General features: G+C 33.1%; 1 protein-coding gene across 5 annotated transcripts; it reads left to right on the top strand.

Annotated features, from left to right (window-relative positions):
* Positions 1–10,271: 10,271 nt before the first annotated feature.
* LOC105803018 (serine/arginine-rich-splicing factor SR34) lies at positions 10,272–14,905 on the top strand. Of its 5 annotated transcripts, none has more exons than XM_052623807.1 (15): positions 10,272–10,433; positions 10,544–10,642; positions 11,212–11,277; positions 11,393–11,467; positions 11,572–11,674; positions 11,761–11,807; positions 11,909–11,966; positions 12,108–12,157; positions 12,258–12,314; positions 12,419–12,558; positions 12,638–12,736; positions 13,561–13,647; positions 14,230–14,263; positions 14,412–14,542; positions 14,643–14,905. In XM_052623807.1, the coding sequence occupies exons 2-14, from the start codon at positions 10,556–10,558 to the stop codon at positions 14,511–14,513; spliced, it is 1,005 nt and encodes a 334-aa protein (XP_052479767.1). In that variant the 5' UTR covers positions 10,272–10,433; positions 10,544–10,555; the 3' UTR covers positions 14,514–14,542; positions 14,643–14,905. The 5 variants fall into 5 exon arrangements, 3 of the variants coding, with proteins under 3 accessions (XP_052479767.1, XP_012490407.1, XP_052479768.1); XM_052623808.1 differs by having other exon boundaries at positions 10,284–10,433; positions 10,516–10,642; XR_008190926.1 differs by lacking the exons at positions 14,412–14,542; positions 14,643–14,905 and adding an exon at positions 13,735–13,973 and having other exon boundaries at positions 14,230–14,257.
* Positions 14,906–15,541: the final 636 nt, after the last annotated feature.

Here is a 15,541-nt window from a genome sequence, read left to right as displayed (position 1 = left end):
ATTAATCCATCCGAAAATGACATGCACCAAAAATCAGTCACTCGTATCTTTCCTTGAGTTGAGGCAGCGGCACTTGTTGTGGTTAATTTCCATTCATTCTTATCCCCACTTTTCTACTTGATTCAGAAAATCGATATCCCCACTACCTTGTTCACAACGTTAAATCAAACCATCAAAGCAGTTTTGTTGGAATATATTGAGTCAAGTTGGAACAACGTTCAAATTTCAATCACAATTTGTATTTTGCTGCTTCCTGTTTTTGAACAACATTTGTATGACGGAAGGCAAGAACATAATTCCCTCAATTATTGCTCTCCCACAAACCATACCAGGCAATGGACAATCATGGGAAACAATCGTAAACAACCAAGGACTGCATCAATAGTCTTATGAATTAAATTTAATAAATTAAGCTGCTCTAATCAACCATATAGAGGAGCTGTAGTGGTTGGAAGTTCATGGCGGGTGGAACTGAGTTTTAATATTCTCTACTAATTAATATATCACGTCAATTAACGTGGAATTAGGTACCATCTTTGTTTATATATCTATATGTTTTGCAAGTGGTTCCATTCTATACTATGATTTTAGTAGCTAACATAAAAAAGAAATATCATTTATTGTTCGCCTTCCCTATAAATATAACATTATTTTCAGTACTTTACCTTGTAAAATGATTGAGCCAGCGATGGGCATAGAAGGTTCCCTCTCAATTATATATATATATTGTTTGCCCACTCATCTGTCCACTGGATTCTATCCAACACACGTTGAAGTCCCCAACAATTAAATAACTTCAAATACCATGAACCAGAAAAAAATGTTATTATTATTATAATATAAATTTACAAAAGATGTTGAAATGTACAGGTAGTGCATGGTTTTTGGGGGCAATGTCCGGATTGTGAGGAATTATATTGAAGAATAATTGGTTCTTGTAGCGACAAAAAATTTTGTTGGTTGAAGAAGGAAAGAGGGTTTGATTCTTATTCTTTCCGCATTGATTAAATCATGCATCAAATGCTTACTTGGTTTTTCATTTTTAGCTTTCTGTTTTGTTCTAATCAATGCTTGCACTGAACCTACCTTTCTGCATGAGTACCCAAAATGCGGCCATTGTATTTGTTTGCTATGAACAAAAACTATATCTACGCTTTGCCTTTATCTTACCTCTCTCTGCACTCTGCAGAAACTAAATGAGTGGCACATGGGTTGGCCTAATTGCGTGCATCGCCTTCTTTTTCTAATAATATATTTTCCGCTGGAAGGAAAGTCTAAACTCGTAACCGTAGCTTTCTGAGAACGTCGTCGTCTTCATAGATATTTTGTTTTTGGTCATTGTCTTTCATAGAGTTTTGAAGTTGGGAAAAAGGGACATGTGTTGGATTGTTGGGTATTGAAGTTGAAGTATAACAAGTTGACGGCCTAAACTTGAGCAGTTGTTAAAGTCAAGCTGGTTTATGATTTAACGCGCTTTTGTTCCAAGTTATATTTGTCGGAACCCACACCTTGTTATTTGCTTGTAATTTTAATCTAACGATTAACACAGGTATGACAAATAATCAATATGGTTAATGTTTAATTTCAATAAATTGAAAAGTCGGGCTAAAACCTTTGTGAAAAATTATACTAGGGAAGGGAATGGTGGGTGAATACTGAATAGAGCCACTGGTAATTTTGTTCGGGTACTCTATTACATACTAATTACTTGAATTAAATAAACTTAAAAGTAGGTTTATGAGGTGAGCCTACTAACTCCAGTTAATAGTCCTGTCTTTTGATTGGTCCAGTGAATTCTTGTGTGTCTACTTTTATATCTCTTAAATCTTATGAATCCTTCTTTTTAAAAAAAATCTGAAAAGTTGAATTGTCACTTTGGGCCTAGTTATGATTTGTCGAGCCCGTGATTGGGCCGACAACAGAATTTCTTTAGCCTTTGTCGGTTGGTGCCTGGCCTTTTCTTTCATCACATTCCAATTGAACTTGTTTTTTGGATTAGATAACAGTGTCATTATTGGGGGAGAAAATGGTAGCCATGCAACAACAAAAATTCCTAGAAGCTAGCTTGTTTGACTTTGATATAGATGATTTAACATGTTTTGGTTTTTTTTTTTTTCAGAATCAATGAGAGATCCGCATGTTGATATATATTGTAGAGGTGTTCTAATCCATCTAATTCAATCGGAGTTCGTTAATAATTTTTAAAAATTCAATTAGCGATTAATTCAGTTTAAAATTGGATAATTAACCAAATCAACCGAACTTAATAATTAATAATACAAATTATTTGTAGTTTAATTCGGTTAAACGAACATTATCAATTTTTTATATGTTTTATACTTATTTTAACAATAAAAATAAAAATATAAATTTTAGTTAATTGATTAATCGACGAAATAACCAAAATATTTTGGTTCGATTAAATTTTTTTGAAAATTTTAGTTCAATTAACATTTAAAGGATTAAAAAGTTCGATTAGTTCAATTGATGCTAATTGATTCATTAAGCGATTGGTTAATCATTTGAACATCCCTATGGCATAGTAGGCTCATAAATTACTATTTTTTGATTAACTACAATTACTTTTAATAGCCATAACTTCAACAACAAACTATTTTACTACAATGATTCACTCAAATCAATGATGCATTTCAAATATCCGTCCCTCCAGTATAGTAATATTTTTAAATGATGTATAAACTATGATCAACACAGAGAATATGTCTTTTCATTTATAAGAAAATTTTATTCATCTAAAAAAATGATGCAAATTTTGTCACATCCTGATTTTTATAGTTATGTTATGTAAGTTTAATAAATAAAATGAGTTACTAGTCTAATGGTTAAGAGTTAGTGAAATTGTTATTGAAACTTGAGTTTGAACCCTTTCCCTTGCATAATTTTTATGTTCTACATTTTTGCCCAAAGCCCTAGTTCTGTCGTCCCTTGCTTTTTAACCTAGGTATAAAACATATTTTTTATTTGTTGTCGCCCCCTTTTTCTCTCCCATCTTTTACTATTTTCTTTTCTTTTTCATTATTGTCGCCCCTTGCCCCTAAACCCTAATTTTCTCTCATTTTCTTCTCTATTGTGTCGTCCCTCCCTTCTCCTTTCCTCTCTTCCTTATTTTGTTTTTGTGGTTGATTCTCTATTGGTTTTCTTCTTCCTCCATTGTTACCGCTTCGTTTCTACCGAATATTTTTTCTTCTTATTCTTCTTCTATTTTGGATTCGTACAAGTGTAAGTTTTCAATATCTGACTCTATTTTTGAATGCACAACAAAGTGTGGGATCATTCTTTTTTTTTATGTGTGTTCAAATCTCACAAATTGTTCCAGCTGATTCTAATGTGTTTTTTTTATGGAAGGTCCCTATCTGAACGTCTCGAATCATCAGTGACATCATAAGAGATCGATCACATCTTCTATTTAATCAGTTGAAGTGTAAGTGAACTCCAAAAATCAGATCTGAATGGTCATTCTTTTTCTTTGATTTGGTCGAACCCTATAGGGTGATTAGTACTGATTTCTAACAATTATTTTTTTGTGTTAGGTACAGATCTGAAACATAGGAGTTGTAGATTAGCGATAAAGCTTTAAATTTGTGTTATTCAGGTGTGGATCTTAACTTTGAGTGTTTGATGTTTGATGAAAGCATGTGTACTATTGTTGAATGTCTGCTGAGTGGTGTATGTATTATTTTGGCATTGGTCGAATGGTCTTATGCCACCCATGATGTAACACCCCTAACCCGTATCCGTTGCCTGAATAGGGTTACGGAGCATTACCGAATAAACGTAACCTAAATCATTCATTTCAAAACATTACAATAAACATAACATAATCTGTCATTAAGCATGCATATCGTCTTTTATTCAAGCTCTCGAGGCCTTAGAATCGCTTTAGAACCAATTTGGGACTAATCTGGAACATTTGAAAATTTGAAGAAAAAGTTAGAAAAATTTAACTGCAGAGGTCACACGGCTGAGACACACGCTCATGCCTCAGGCCGTGTAACTTTCGAAATAAGGACACTCAGCTATGTCCCAGCCCGTGTAACTATTTGACTTGGGTCACACGGCCAAGCCACACGCCTATGTGCCAAGTCGTATAACTCTCGAAATGGCCTCACACGCCCGTGTGTCTGGCCGTGTAGACCTAAAATGTATCTTAAACAACAAGTTTATCATTTTCTACTTGCTTGGGCATTAAGCAACTCAAGATCCATTTGTTTAACCTATACAAAAAACAGTCAAACATACTCAAAACACGTCAAAACAATCATCCTAGGTGCCTAACCAATGTACCCTCATTGGTACCACATTTATAACATCAAAATATATATCATCAATGCATCATTCAAGTCAAGATTTTAAGCATACCAATTCATTCACTTAAGCCTAACTTATAACTACCTAAAATATCAAGCTTAAGTTCACATGCACTTCACAAGCAATGGTTCCAAAATAACATGCCAATTTATGGCTTCAAACACAAACATATATTTATATCCCCATTTACAAATCCATTCATAAAATAGCTATCAACTAAGACATCCTAGGTACATGCCATCACAAAAGGTAAACTTCACCACATTTGAGATCGGGATCGTTGTTGGATGCTGAGCCGGCGATCAAAAGAGAAGTACTTAACCTGCGTACGAAAAACAAAATCATACGCTGAGTAAAACTCAGTGATATTTCTATAGTTCGAACAATTAAAGACATAATGATACAAGAATGCATAATTTGAATTATACGAACATGCTATTGTCTAAGCTTACAATTGTCATATATCATCATTTCAATTTCATGCATATTACCATATTGTTTCATACCATATTCAAATTTCACATGCTATCATATTTGATTTGTTTAACAAATATCTCAATTCACATCACTTGCTATAAAAATAGCTTTTCACATATCATTCCACTTTTCATTTAAACAATGGCATGATCCATTCCATAATCAATTCATGAGTACATAACTCATACATTCCATTTGTTTACAACATATTTCACATTTCATTTTCAATCTACTATCTCATTTCCATTTCACATACCATGCCATTTTAATATCAATTATAAAACTTTATTATTTATTTACTCCTATTAGCACGACTTGGACTCGAACGTATACCCGGATCCAACCAACACACTAGTTTGGCACCTAGTGCCTCATCGGATAAATCAGAAGTAATAACTGTGCCAAGCGCTATATAAATTGACACCTAGTGTCTCGTCGGTTAAACCGAAGCAATTTGGCACCTAGTGCCTCATCGACTCGAAGTCGAAGAAATTTCTAAACTCTTTCTATCCTATAACATGCCATCTATATCCTACTCAGCCTGATACAATTAATAGGGTTTCAATTCACTTTCCAAATACAACCAATATCCAATTCTCATATTTGCACATTATCACATTTACACATATGTTCATTTCAATTTAATAATCAGTACATTCATAATGTATATACCAATTCAATCCATTTCAATCAACTATAATTTCAATTCACTATCAAAGTGCCAAAATACTCACCTCAACCACTTACCATATGCATTAAATCAAAATACAACAATTAACAATTAGGTTCGGATTATAGAAATACAAACCGTGGATTTTGAGCTATTCAACGTCGATTTTATCATTTCCCTTTTTAGTCGAGGATTTCGGTACGATGTTAGCTATAGAATTAAAACAATTAAAATACATCAATACAACATAATTCAATTTCACATTGAATATTTCAATTTTACTCAACATTTGCTTAAATTTCAATTTAGTCCCTAAACCGAGACTAATTTTTATTCTTCATATTTAATCCTATATTTTTATACAAATTTCAGTTTAAGCTAAATTTAACTCCTATTTTCAATTTTACCCTTGAATTTCAAAATTTTTACAATTTAATCCTTATTACCCAAAATTTACAATTTGTTCCACAACTTAATCTGTTTCAATTTCCAATTTAAAATCTATCAATTTAATCTTTAAAACTAAAGCTATTCAATAATAACAACATCTAAAATCTTAATCAATCCTAAAATTTCAACATGGGTCGAATAGCTCTAAACACCGGGATTCTAAAAATATAAAAATTACAAGAAAAAAGACTAAATTGATTAACCAATTTTGAATTTGAACCTTAAAGCCTCTATGTTTACGATCGATGACCCTCCTTTCTTTCTTTCTTTTTCTTATTCTTTTTAATTTGCATGTCACCACCATCTCTTTATGTTTTTATTATAATAACCATTATTATTATATAACTTATAAATATAAATTTTACTTCATTCATTAAAACATATAATATATATTAAATTATCATATATATAATACAACCATCAATGTCGTCCACTTAAAGAAACAAATGTATAATTGTTTCTTTAGTCCCTTTAATTATTTTTAGATCATAATTTAACTTCTACCTTATACGCGATTTAGTCCTTATACTTAATAACTCTTAATTCATACAAGTTCACTTAACCAAAATCTAATTAACTACACAACTAACTTCGTAAATATTTATTAAAAATATTTACGAGCATGATTTACAGGAACAGAGTCCTGGAAATATACTTTTCGACACCCCTGACTATAAAGTCGTCACACATGAGGTTGGCCAAACGTGGTAAGTGGTAAGGTGGGTTGGTCGATTGTTCAAGGGCCTTAAAACGTGACTGATCGAATGTGTAAGTGCTATAAAGGTTAAGCCGATTGTATGATTGCTGAAATTGGTTGATTTTTATTGATACTACTTATCTTGTAGCATGCTGATTGTTATTGTTTATTGGCTGCATGTTAAGCATGCTTAGTGCATTATTTATTGCTTGCATGTAAAATTATACTTGTAACACACCTTAAAACTTGATTGTTTGTATATATATACATTGTTTATTCTGTTTAAAACTCACACTAAGCTTTTAAAAGCTCACCCTATAGTTTTATCCTTACAAATAATCCTCAAGGTTAGGATCAAACACGACATACGAAGGTCTCATATCGATTTTATTTAATAAAGCAAATTTAGGTTTTAATTTATTTTATATAGTTTTTGGATTGTAATTTTGTTCATTTTAGACTGTGGCATGGGTTTGTTTATAATTGGGATTTTGCATGCATGGAATTTTGTTAAAGATCAAACAATTCTAATAACTGGCTTAATATTACATAAGATACGTTTTTCATATAAAACTAAAGGCTTTACTTTTTTTGCTGCGTAATAATGAAATTGGAGTTTTAAAAGTCAATTTGAGGAAATTAACTAAGTTTTTCTCAAATGTCACGACACTTATTAAATTAGACTCTACATTTAATTGACTTACAAACGTTTTTTTTTATTTACAACTACCCTAAGTTTTTTTTTAAGATAAATTAATAATTACAAAATTGAACGATTTTACTATGTCATTTCGGTGGCCAATGTAGCCTCCAAAATTCGGCCATAACGTCTAGGTCAGGTTAGAGAGGTTACAAACTGTTGCTACATATCATACTTGATTATAAAGAAGTAAAAACTACTCATATTCCCTATTTACAATTAATCCCCATTTTCTATATAGCAATTGTTGGTTATGAGAATTTACAACTACTTTACCATCAACTAATATCTCTAACTAATCTTTGCAAATAAACTCTAAAATTGTCTTTGGACTTTCAAGAATCAACCATTCTAAAGTCATTCTTTTTGCCACTGCATGGATGATGAGCTTTCCAATAAAAAAAATATATCCTCCCCAACAATCTCATCTTAAAATATGCATCTTGTGCAAGGAAAAGGCACTTAACTCATGAAACAACAAACAAATGAAAAGTAAGACAAAGGGAGACATAAAGGCAAAACAATAATTTCCTCCAACCTTGTGTTCTTATTATTCTCTGTCTAATAATTCTTTCCTACTCAATTAGCTAGTCGAGAACAATAGTGCTAACAACTAAATAAAGAAATGGAAACACAATAGTGTTACATTGCTAGTAAGAGGAACAATCTTATGGTTTATGAGACAGTGTTACATTGCTTATTGGGGATACACCAAAAAGGTGAGGGGTGAATTGATGTTTTAAAAGATTGAAGAAAATATGGTAATAAGAAAGACACAATAATTTATAGTGGTTTGTCTCCAATTGCTTGCCTCCACTACAATAGCTTATCATAATTAAGGATTTTTCTAAACTTACTAATTTGTAACCTTTTGAGGATAAGGTTTAACATTTACAATCACTATCTAAGCAAAATAAAGTCGCTTCGCTTAAGGTTTTCTATCCATAACCTCAAGCAAACCCTTACAAAAACAATAAATAAGAGAAAATATCAAAGATACCTTTCAAAGGTTGATATTACAATGATCAAGCTCACTTAATGACTATACAACACCTACAAGACTGAAAGAAATTTCTCCACAAATGTGTGTATGAAGAACAATGAGAATAACATAAGTAAATATTGGATTTGTATACAATTGATTTTGCAAACTTCTTTCTTATTTTTAATGTGGAGCCCTTGACTTGTATTTATGTCTTCTAACTATATTGGAGACGTTAGGCTTGGTTAGAGCCATTGTAGCAATAAATTTGAGTATTAATTGTAGTCTTAGGAACTAGTTGTATCGATAGAACTCTTTAAAAATTGGAGCTCTTTGTATCACTATAAATGGGCTTGTATCGACACATGTCTTAGGGTTTCAAAAGAAGGGGACTTCCAGAAATACACCTTAACATTTGTATCGATAGAAGGTGAAGGGGAATTCTTAAAGGCTCACCGTCAACGTTGTATTGGTAAAAGTCTAGTTGTATCAGTACACTGACTCCTTTGTATAGATAGAAGTTAGTAGAAGTCTTTCGGGGTGTGTATTGAGCTTGCTTGTATCAATACAAGTTTTCCAAATATTATAAAATGGATTTTGAAAGGATATTATTAAAGTATTTTAAAGAAATTAATCTTGTTGAATATATTTGAAGACATGTTAAAGTTTTTTTATGAGTTTAAGAATACTTGAAAATAATTTTATAATATTTTATCATTAATCACAATTTTAACTTTGAGATACTTTATAATTGATTTTGTTATACCAAAACATTTAAAAAAAAGATTAACAAAGTTAAATGAGAGACCCATTGAGTATCTCTTGGATGTTGAAGCACGCCAACTTGATTTTATTGTTTTCTAGTTTCAAGCTCGCCATTGTTAATAAATTTTGATATATGAGATGCCTAAGTATCTCTTAATTGTTCATGTCATTTACTTGAATTATGCTAATGAGATATAAATAAAAGATTGATTGATATGAATAACTTATTTGGATGCAACCACGAAAGTTATTTGGAAATGATGAACAAGGCTGTAAACATAATAGTCAAAAAGGGCTCTGTTAGAGATTAAAACTTGCAATTCACCCATTCGCCTCGCATATTACTTGCACCATCATATACTTTACATAAAAAAAATTCTTTATACTAAGACAGTTGTGTGAAAGAACCTCATCAATTGCTTTATTTAAAGCCAATAACACAGTCTCCTTTACTAAATCAACAAGTTGATATTGTGTCGAACCTTCTTTATTAATGAACCTCAACATAATTTCCATTTGTTCTATCTTTGATTCATTACAAACTATATTCATTATAATCAGAATTTTAAAATCTTTGAATTTTATTTGCAAAAATAAAGAGAATGTATTTTTGAACACTCTTAATATATAATGTATTTTAGGAGCATTTTCTAAGACAATTGCCTCTCAACCTTTTATTATCTGGGTGGAACTATTTTAGCTAGTATACCAAATCAACTAATAATTAAAAAAAATCAAAATCAAAAATTATTTTATGTTCCAAATAAAAGAATAAGATCAAATTGAATAAATGTGTAAAGATTAAAACTGAATTAATTATTATATATTATATATAAAAGATCAAAATAAGCATTAAACAACATAATTTTAAGTTTTTGCTTTTTCATTTAACCTACATAGACCATTTTGTCTATTTTTTCAGTAAAAAACCAAAATGTAACTTTGGATATAGTACAGAGACTTTTATGATGCTTTTACCCAAAATAAAATGAAAAAAAGGGTGATTCTTTATCTAACGGGTCCTTGCGTGACATAATCAGTTCAGCGAACCCGAGGCAGTTACGTCTGTATTTCTCCTCACGAAATAAAAGGGGCCCCGCGGGATGCCTGAGTTATACAGCTGGACAGGTCAAAGGTCAAACCACAGTATTTCACAGCCTAAACCTAACCCTCTTGATTGAAATAATATCCACAGCGTGCAACAAGATTTCCATATAATCGGCCACACCCTAACATCTCCTACATAGTTTTATTGTTTTTTTCGCCTATCTTGCTCGGTCCTCTATCCCCTCTCTAAAATTCGAAACCCTAAAAAAGGTTCTCTTCGAAAATCTCCGTCTCGGAACAATCTGTCTTCACGCAGGTAAAAACCCTAATTCATGAATTTATTTCCTAAATAAATACATCAGCCCCTTTCTTATTTAAATGCTAATTGAACTCTCTAGATTTATTTTTGTCTTCTGTATTTATTAGGAAAGTGAAAAGATGAGTAGCCGTTCCAGCAGGACTCTTTACGTTGGAAATCTTCCCGGTGATGTTCGCGAGAGGGAAGTGGAAGATTTGTTTTATAAGGTCAATAACCTTTCAGCTTTTCTTTTTCTGTATTTGTTTTTTCTTTGCAATTTCACCTTGAACTCGTCATTGCAAGACACGTTAGTTTTTCTGTTTCTCGTTAAGTACTAAATTGGTAGTAGGTTTGGGGCAAACAAGTTTTTTGCGTGGAACTTTGAACTCACAAATATAAGCGAATTTATGCTTTGAATTCCGTGATTAGGGTTAAATCTTTCTGGCATATCGAATGTTAAGAATTGAAATTATAGAGTAAAGATTGCTAAAACAAGTATACAGATAGAGAAAATCGATGAGAGAAAAAGATGCTATTGTACAAAATTCACCTTTAATCCTTGGTTTCCCAGATCCACAGAAAGCCTAAATGTGGTTGTACCCGTACTTTGTTTATGGTATGTATATATATTCTTATATGACTATGCCTGTGAGATTAAGGTTGACTCTAATTAAATTTATGCTGTGAACCACGGTTTGGTCTACTTGATATGGGTTTCACCGACTCTTGGTATGCTTTTCTTAGACTTTGGATTGTCTCTCAGCTTGTACTCTACTTTTTGCTCGTTTTGTTGCAGTATGGTCCTATAGCTCAAATTGACTTGAAGATTCCACCAAGGCCTCCAGGTTATGCATTTGTTGAGGTGAGTTCAAACGTGCTGGCTTTTATTTTGCTGTCCAACTATTTATTTATTTTTTGTGAGGGGGGATATTACTGTTTTTAGGTTTTATTTCTTGTTGACTTCAAAATTTTCTTAGTTTGAAGAAGCTCGAGATGCTGAAGATGCCATTCGTGGTCGTGATGGATATGACTTTGGAGGGCATCGTTTACGGGTTAGTTGCTTTTTCTTGCATGTTTAGGTTTTATTAGCATCTATTGATTTTGTAATCAACTTGGCATTCTAGGCTATCTTCTGAAGTGTTTTTCTCATTTACAGGTTGAACTTGCTCATGGTGGTCGTGGGCGCTCATCCATAGATCGTCACAGCAGTTATAGTAGTGGGCGTGGACGTGGACCATCCAGGCGTTCTGAATATCGCGGTTTAAATCTATCTGATGCTCTTTATAATCCTTTGTTACAAACAAGTAGACTGCTTATGGTTTATCTGGATTGCTATGATGTGCAGTGCTAGTTACTGGATTGCCATCTTCTGCTTCATGGCAGGACCTCAAGGTAAAAGTTGTTTTTTGTACTTTTGTCACACTGAAATAAACCAATAACATGAAAAATAGAACTAACAAAAAATCTTTGCCATGGGAATTATTTTTTCTTAGGATCACATGCGTCGAGCAGGAGATGTTTGTTTTTCCCAAGTTTTCCGTGATGGTAGTGGTAAGACATGTTTGATGTTGACTTATCCTTTAGCTATTATATAAAATATCAGTTAAAATTCGTATTTTTTAAATTGAATTGATTTGGTGGAGACTATATAACTGTAGATTTACTGACATGATTGTGTCTTTTGTTTTTCAGGGACTACAGGGATTGTGGACTACACCAACTATGATGATATGAAGTATGCTGTAAGTTACCTTTTTCCTTCCAACTCTTTTTAAAGACCTTGTTTAACTTAGCTACTGTCATTGTGTACCATGTACAAAAACTCATGGTCCTTTCTTGCAGATTAAGAAACTGGATGACTCTGAGTTTCGTAATGCATTTTCTCGGGCATATGTTCGGGTATATGATCTCAACATAGCTTACTTGACATGCTTTTTTTTAATGTTATTCCTCCTTTTGCTTTTGTTACATTTCATTTTGCTTACTAGACTTGCTGCCTTTAGGTTAAGGAATATGATTCTAGGCGGGATTCCTCTCGAAGCCCTAGTCGTGGCCGATCTCTCTCAAGAAGCAGAAGCCGAAGCCGAAGTAGAAGCCGAAGCAGAAGCCGTGGTCGGAGCTATAGCCGAAGCAAGAGCCGCAGGTTTTTCTTGATTCTTTTGCATTATGAAAATTTATTTAAGGCTTAAGCATTGCATATTAACCTTGCATGTGTGAAGCAGCAAGTCTCCAAAGGCAAAGCCTTCGCGCAAGTCACCTGAAAAGTCTAGATCAAGGTCTCCTCGTTCCCGCTCTGCATCAAGGTCTCGCTCTTTGTCAAGGTGCACTTGCTTCTCCCTTCACATTGAGTGTCTTTGTTGTAAATAGGATAATGCTACTCATTATTGTTAGTTGCTGGCAATTGGTTTTACAGAAAATTTCCTATATTATATGCTTGTGGTCATGGGAAATGGATCAAACTTGTTGACCTTGCAGTTGATTTTTGGCTACATTTGAAGATTTGCCCGTTAAAATGATTCCTCAACTTAGACAAGAGCAGGATTTGTCAATTGTTAGTTATGGCCATTTTGAATTCTGAAATTGAAAAATGCATGCAACTAGTGCAGTTTTTCTGGAGCTGAACTAATTTATTTTTGATAAATGAATATATGGTTGCTAATTTTGATGGAATTACCTCTTATATATTATTATTGCCATTGCTTGTTTCTAAATTTTGTTTACTGCTGATCTTTTCTCCTCACTTCCCCAGCAGATACAGAATTTTCTTTTTAAATCTAGATGTAGCAAATCACGCGGTCTGAAGTGATTGACCCTATTTTAAATCCTAAAACTTCCGAATTGCTATTGAAAGCTAATTAGTTTTGTTTCTGCCACACTTAGTTTATTCTATGAATTAAGGGAATATATTGGAGATGTTTGTGCTCTTCATTCATGGATTTTCTCGGGGTATCAATGATTAGTAATTAGTACTTTTGGACTAAACTTCTCTCTTGTGGCTGTCAAAATGAACTTGTGCTGTTGAGTTGCATGCTTTCCTCATCCAGAAGACGGGCTATATGAGAAATTGGGTCCGGACTGTATCCCACATTTGAACTTCATCCACTTTTTTTCTGTTGTCATGAAAATTGCCTTGTTTTCTTTTTAGATATGGATATATGCAGCAAACTGGGGATTGGATATTGGGATCTTGTGGGAATATGGTTCAATTGCATGCAATCGTTTGGTTGCAGAGGTATGCTGTTTTTTAGATGGGCAACTTTAAAACCTTCATTGTCCCTTGTCTAATGTACATAGCATCATAAATGTCCATGGGTGCTAGATTGGGAACAAAGGAGACAATGGACTGCAATAATAGAGCTGGAATTCTTTACAAGGAATTGCAATAGTAGAGCTGGATTTTAGTGAAGTAAATGCTCTGGGATTTGCAAGTCACCATCATTATTTCACTGTCAATATCAGCTCCAGATTTTGCCAAGCTAATAGGACATGCTATGTGGATTACCTGGGAATTGCAATAATAGGGGAGCATGCTCATTCTCTATACGCTGGTGTTGAAATGTGTGAAGCTATTCTTTTAAGAATTTCATTTTGTTAGACTAGGTTTCTTTCCTTAGGCAGGTTTGTGAGCTGGTCCTATTCTTTATTTCCCATTACCGCTAAAGGTTTATGCTTTGTTTTTTTTTTCTTTTTCTTTTATGCGTTTGGAATATGGTGATTCTGATGTGGAAGGGGCATCAAGGCTCTTGGACATGAAAGTTGTTAAAAGGAACGTGTTGATTTTTAAACTTGGGTTCTTTCTCTGGAACTTTTGCAGATCTCCTTCAAGGTCCAGGTCTCCTTTGCCTTCTGTAAGTGGTTTCATCGCTTGTCTAGTTAAGGTTTTCAAAATTGAATTTGTTTTTACCTGCCTTACAGTTTGTTTGTCCAGCTTAATCTATATGGTTGCTATTCCCTGTTATTAATTCTTATGTTAAATTTGCTGGATATTGCGTGCAGCGTCAAAAAGGAAGGAGCAAGAGTCCCAAAAGACGCAGTGTTAGCAGGAGTCCAAGTGGGAGCAGGAGCAGGAGCAGGAGCAAGAGTGTATCCGGGTCTTGATCTGAAGCTCCTCTGTTGTCTTTTCACTGGTATATAGTCAATACTTGGTATTTGCAACAAAATTTTCATCCATTTTATCTCCAAAATATTCGAAATTTCAGTGGAAACTGATGCCAATATTCGTTTCAGGTAAGATGCTATTGCGGGGTGTATCAGGAGCTGAAGATGCCTATGAAGCTTTTATGTTTGGATAAAAATTAGCATGGAGTAGTGCGTAACTTATTAGAGTTGTATCAACTATGCTGGATTTGATCTTCATTGCTATATTCAGAACATCGGACGTTGGGTGTGTTATTTTAACTAGACTGTTACATACCTGGTTTTGCGATACTTTTGAACATGATTTGATTGTTGGGATGCAAAAGGAAGCAGTTAGCTTGAGTATGATATTATATAGGGGTGTTCATTCGGTTAACCGACCGGTTAACCGACCCGAAATTATTATAACCGAATTAACTGACCTTCCAAAAATTTTAAACATTAATCGAACCGATTTTTTTAAAAAAAATGTAACCGAAAATTATGTATTTTTTATTTTTGGTTAAAAATTACTCGAATTAACCGAATTAACTGAATTATCGAAAAATATCCGAATTATCCGAATTTTTTTTATTTTTTATTTTTAAAATTTAAAAAATTTATAAATTATTAAAGTAAATTGGGTTTTAGACTTTAGTAAATTGGGTTGTCTTTTAGTTTTAGTTTTAGTTTTATTGGATTGGGTAATTGGGTAAACTTTAGTTTTAGTTTTATTGGGTTGGGTAATTGAGTTTGGGTTGGGTTGGATAATTTTATTTATTAATTTTTTCGGTTAACCGAAAATTTTTGGTTAATCGACCGGTTTCGAACCGAATTAACCGTTAACTGAAAAATCATAAAAAAATTAATCGACCCTCGACCGAAAAAATTTGGTTAATCGACCGATTAGCCGAATTCGGTCGATTAACCGAATTTTTTCGGTTTTACCCGAATTATGCACACCCCTAATATTATATTAAATACAAGGTCCCCAATTGGCGGCTATTAAC

Source organism: Gossypium raimondii, chromosome 11 (assembly GCF_025698545.1).
Source record: "Gossypium raimondii isolate GPD5lz chromosome 11, ASM2569854v1, whole genome shotgun sequence".
In the NCBI taxonomy this organism is placed as follows: Eukaryota; Viridiplantae; Streptophyta; class Magnoliopsida; order Malvales; family Malvaceae; genus Gossypium; species Gossypium raimondii.
This window is presented reverse-complemented; position numbering and strand designations above follow the sequence as displayed.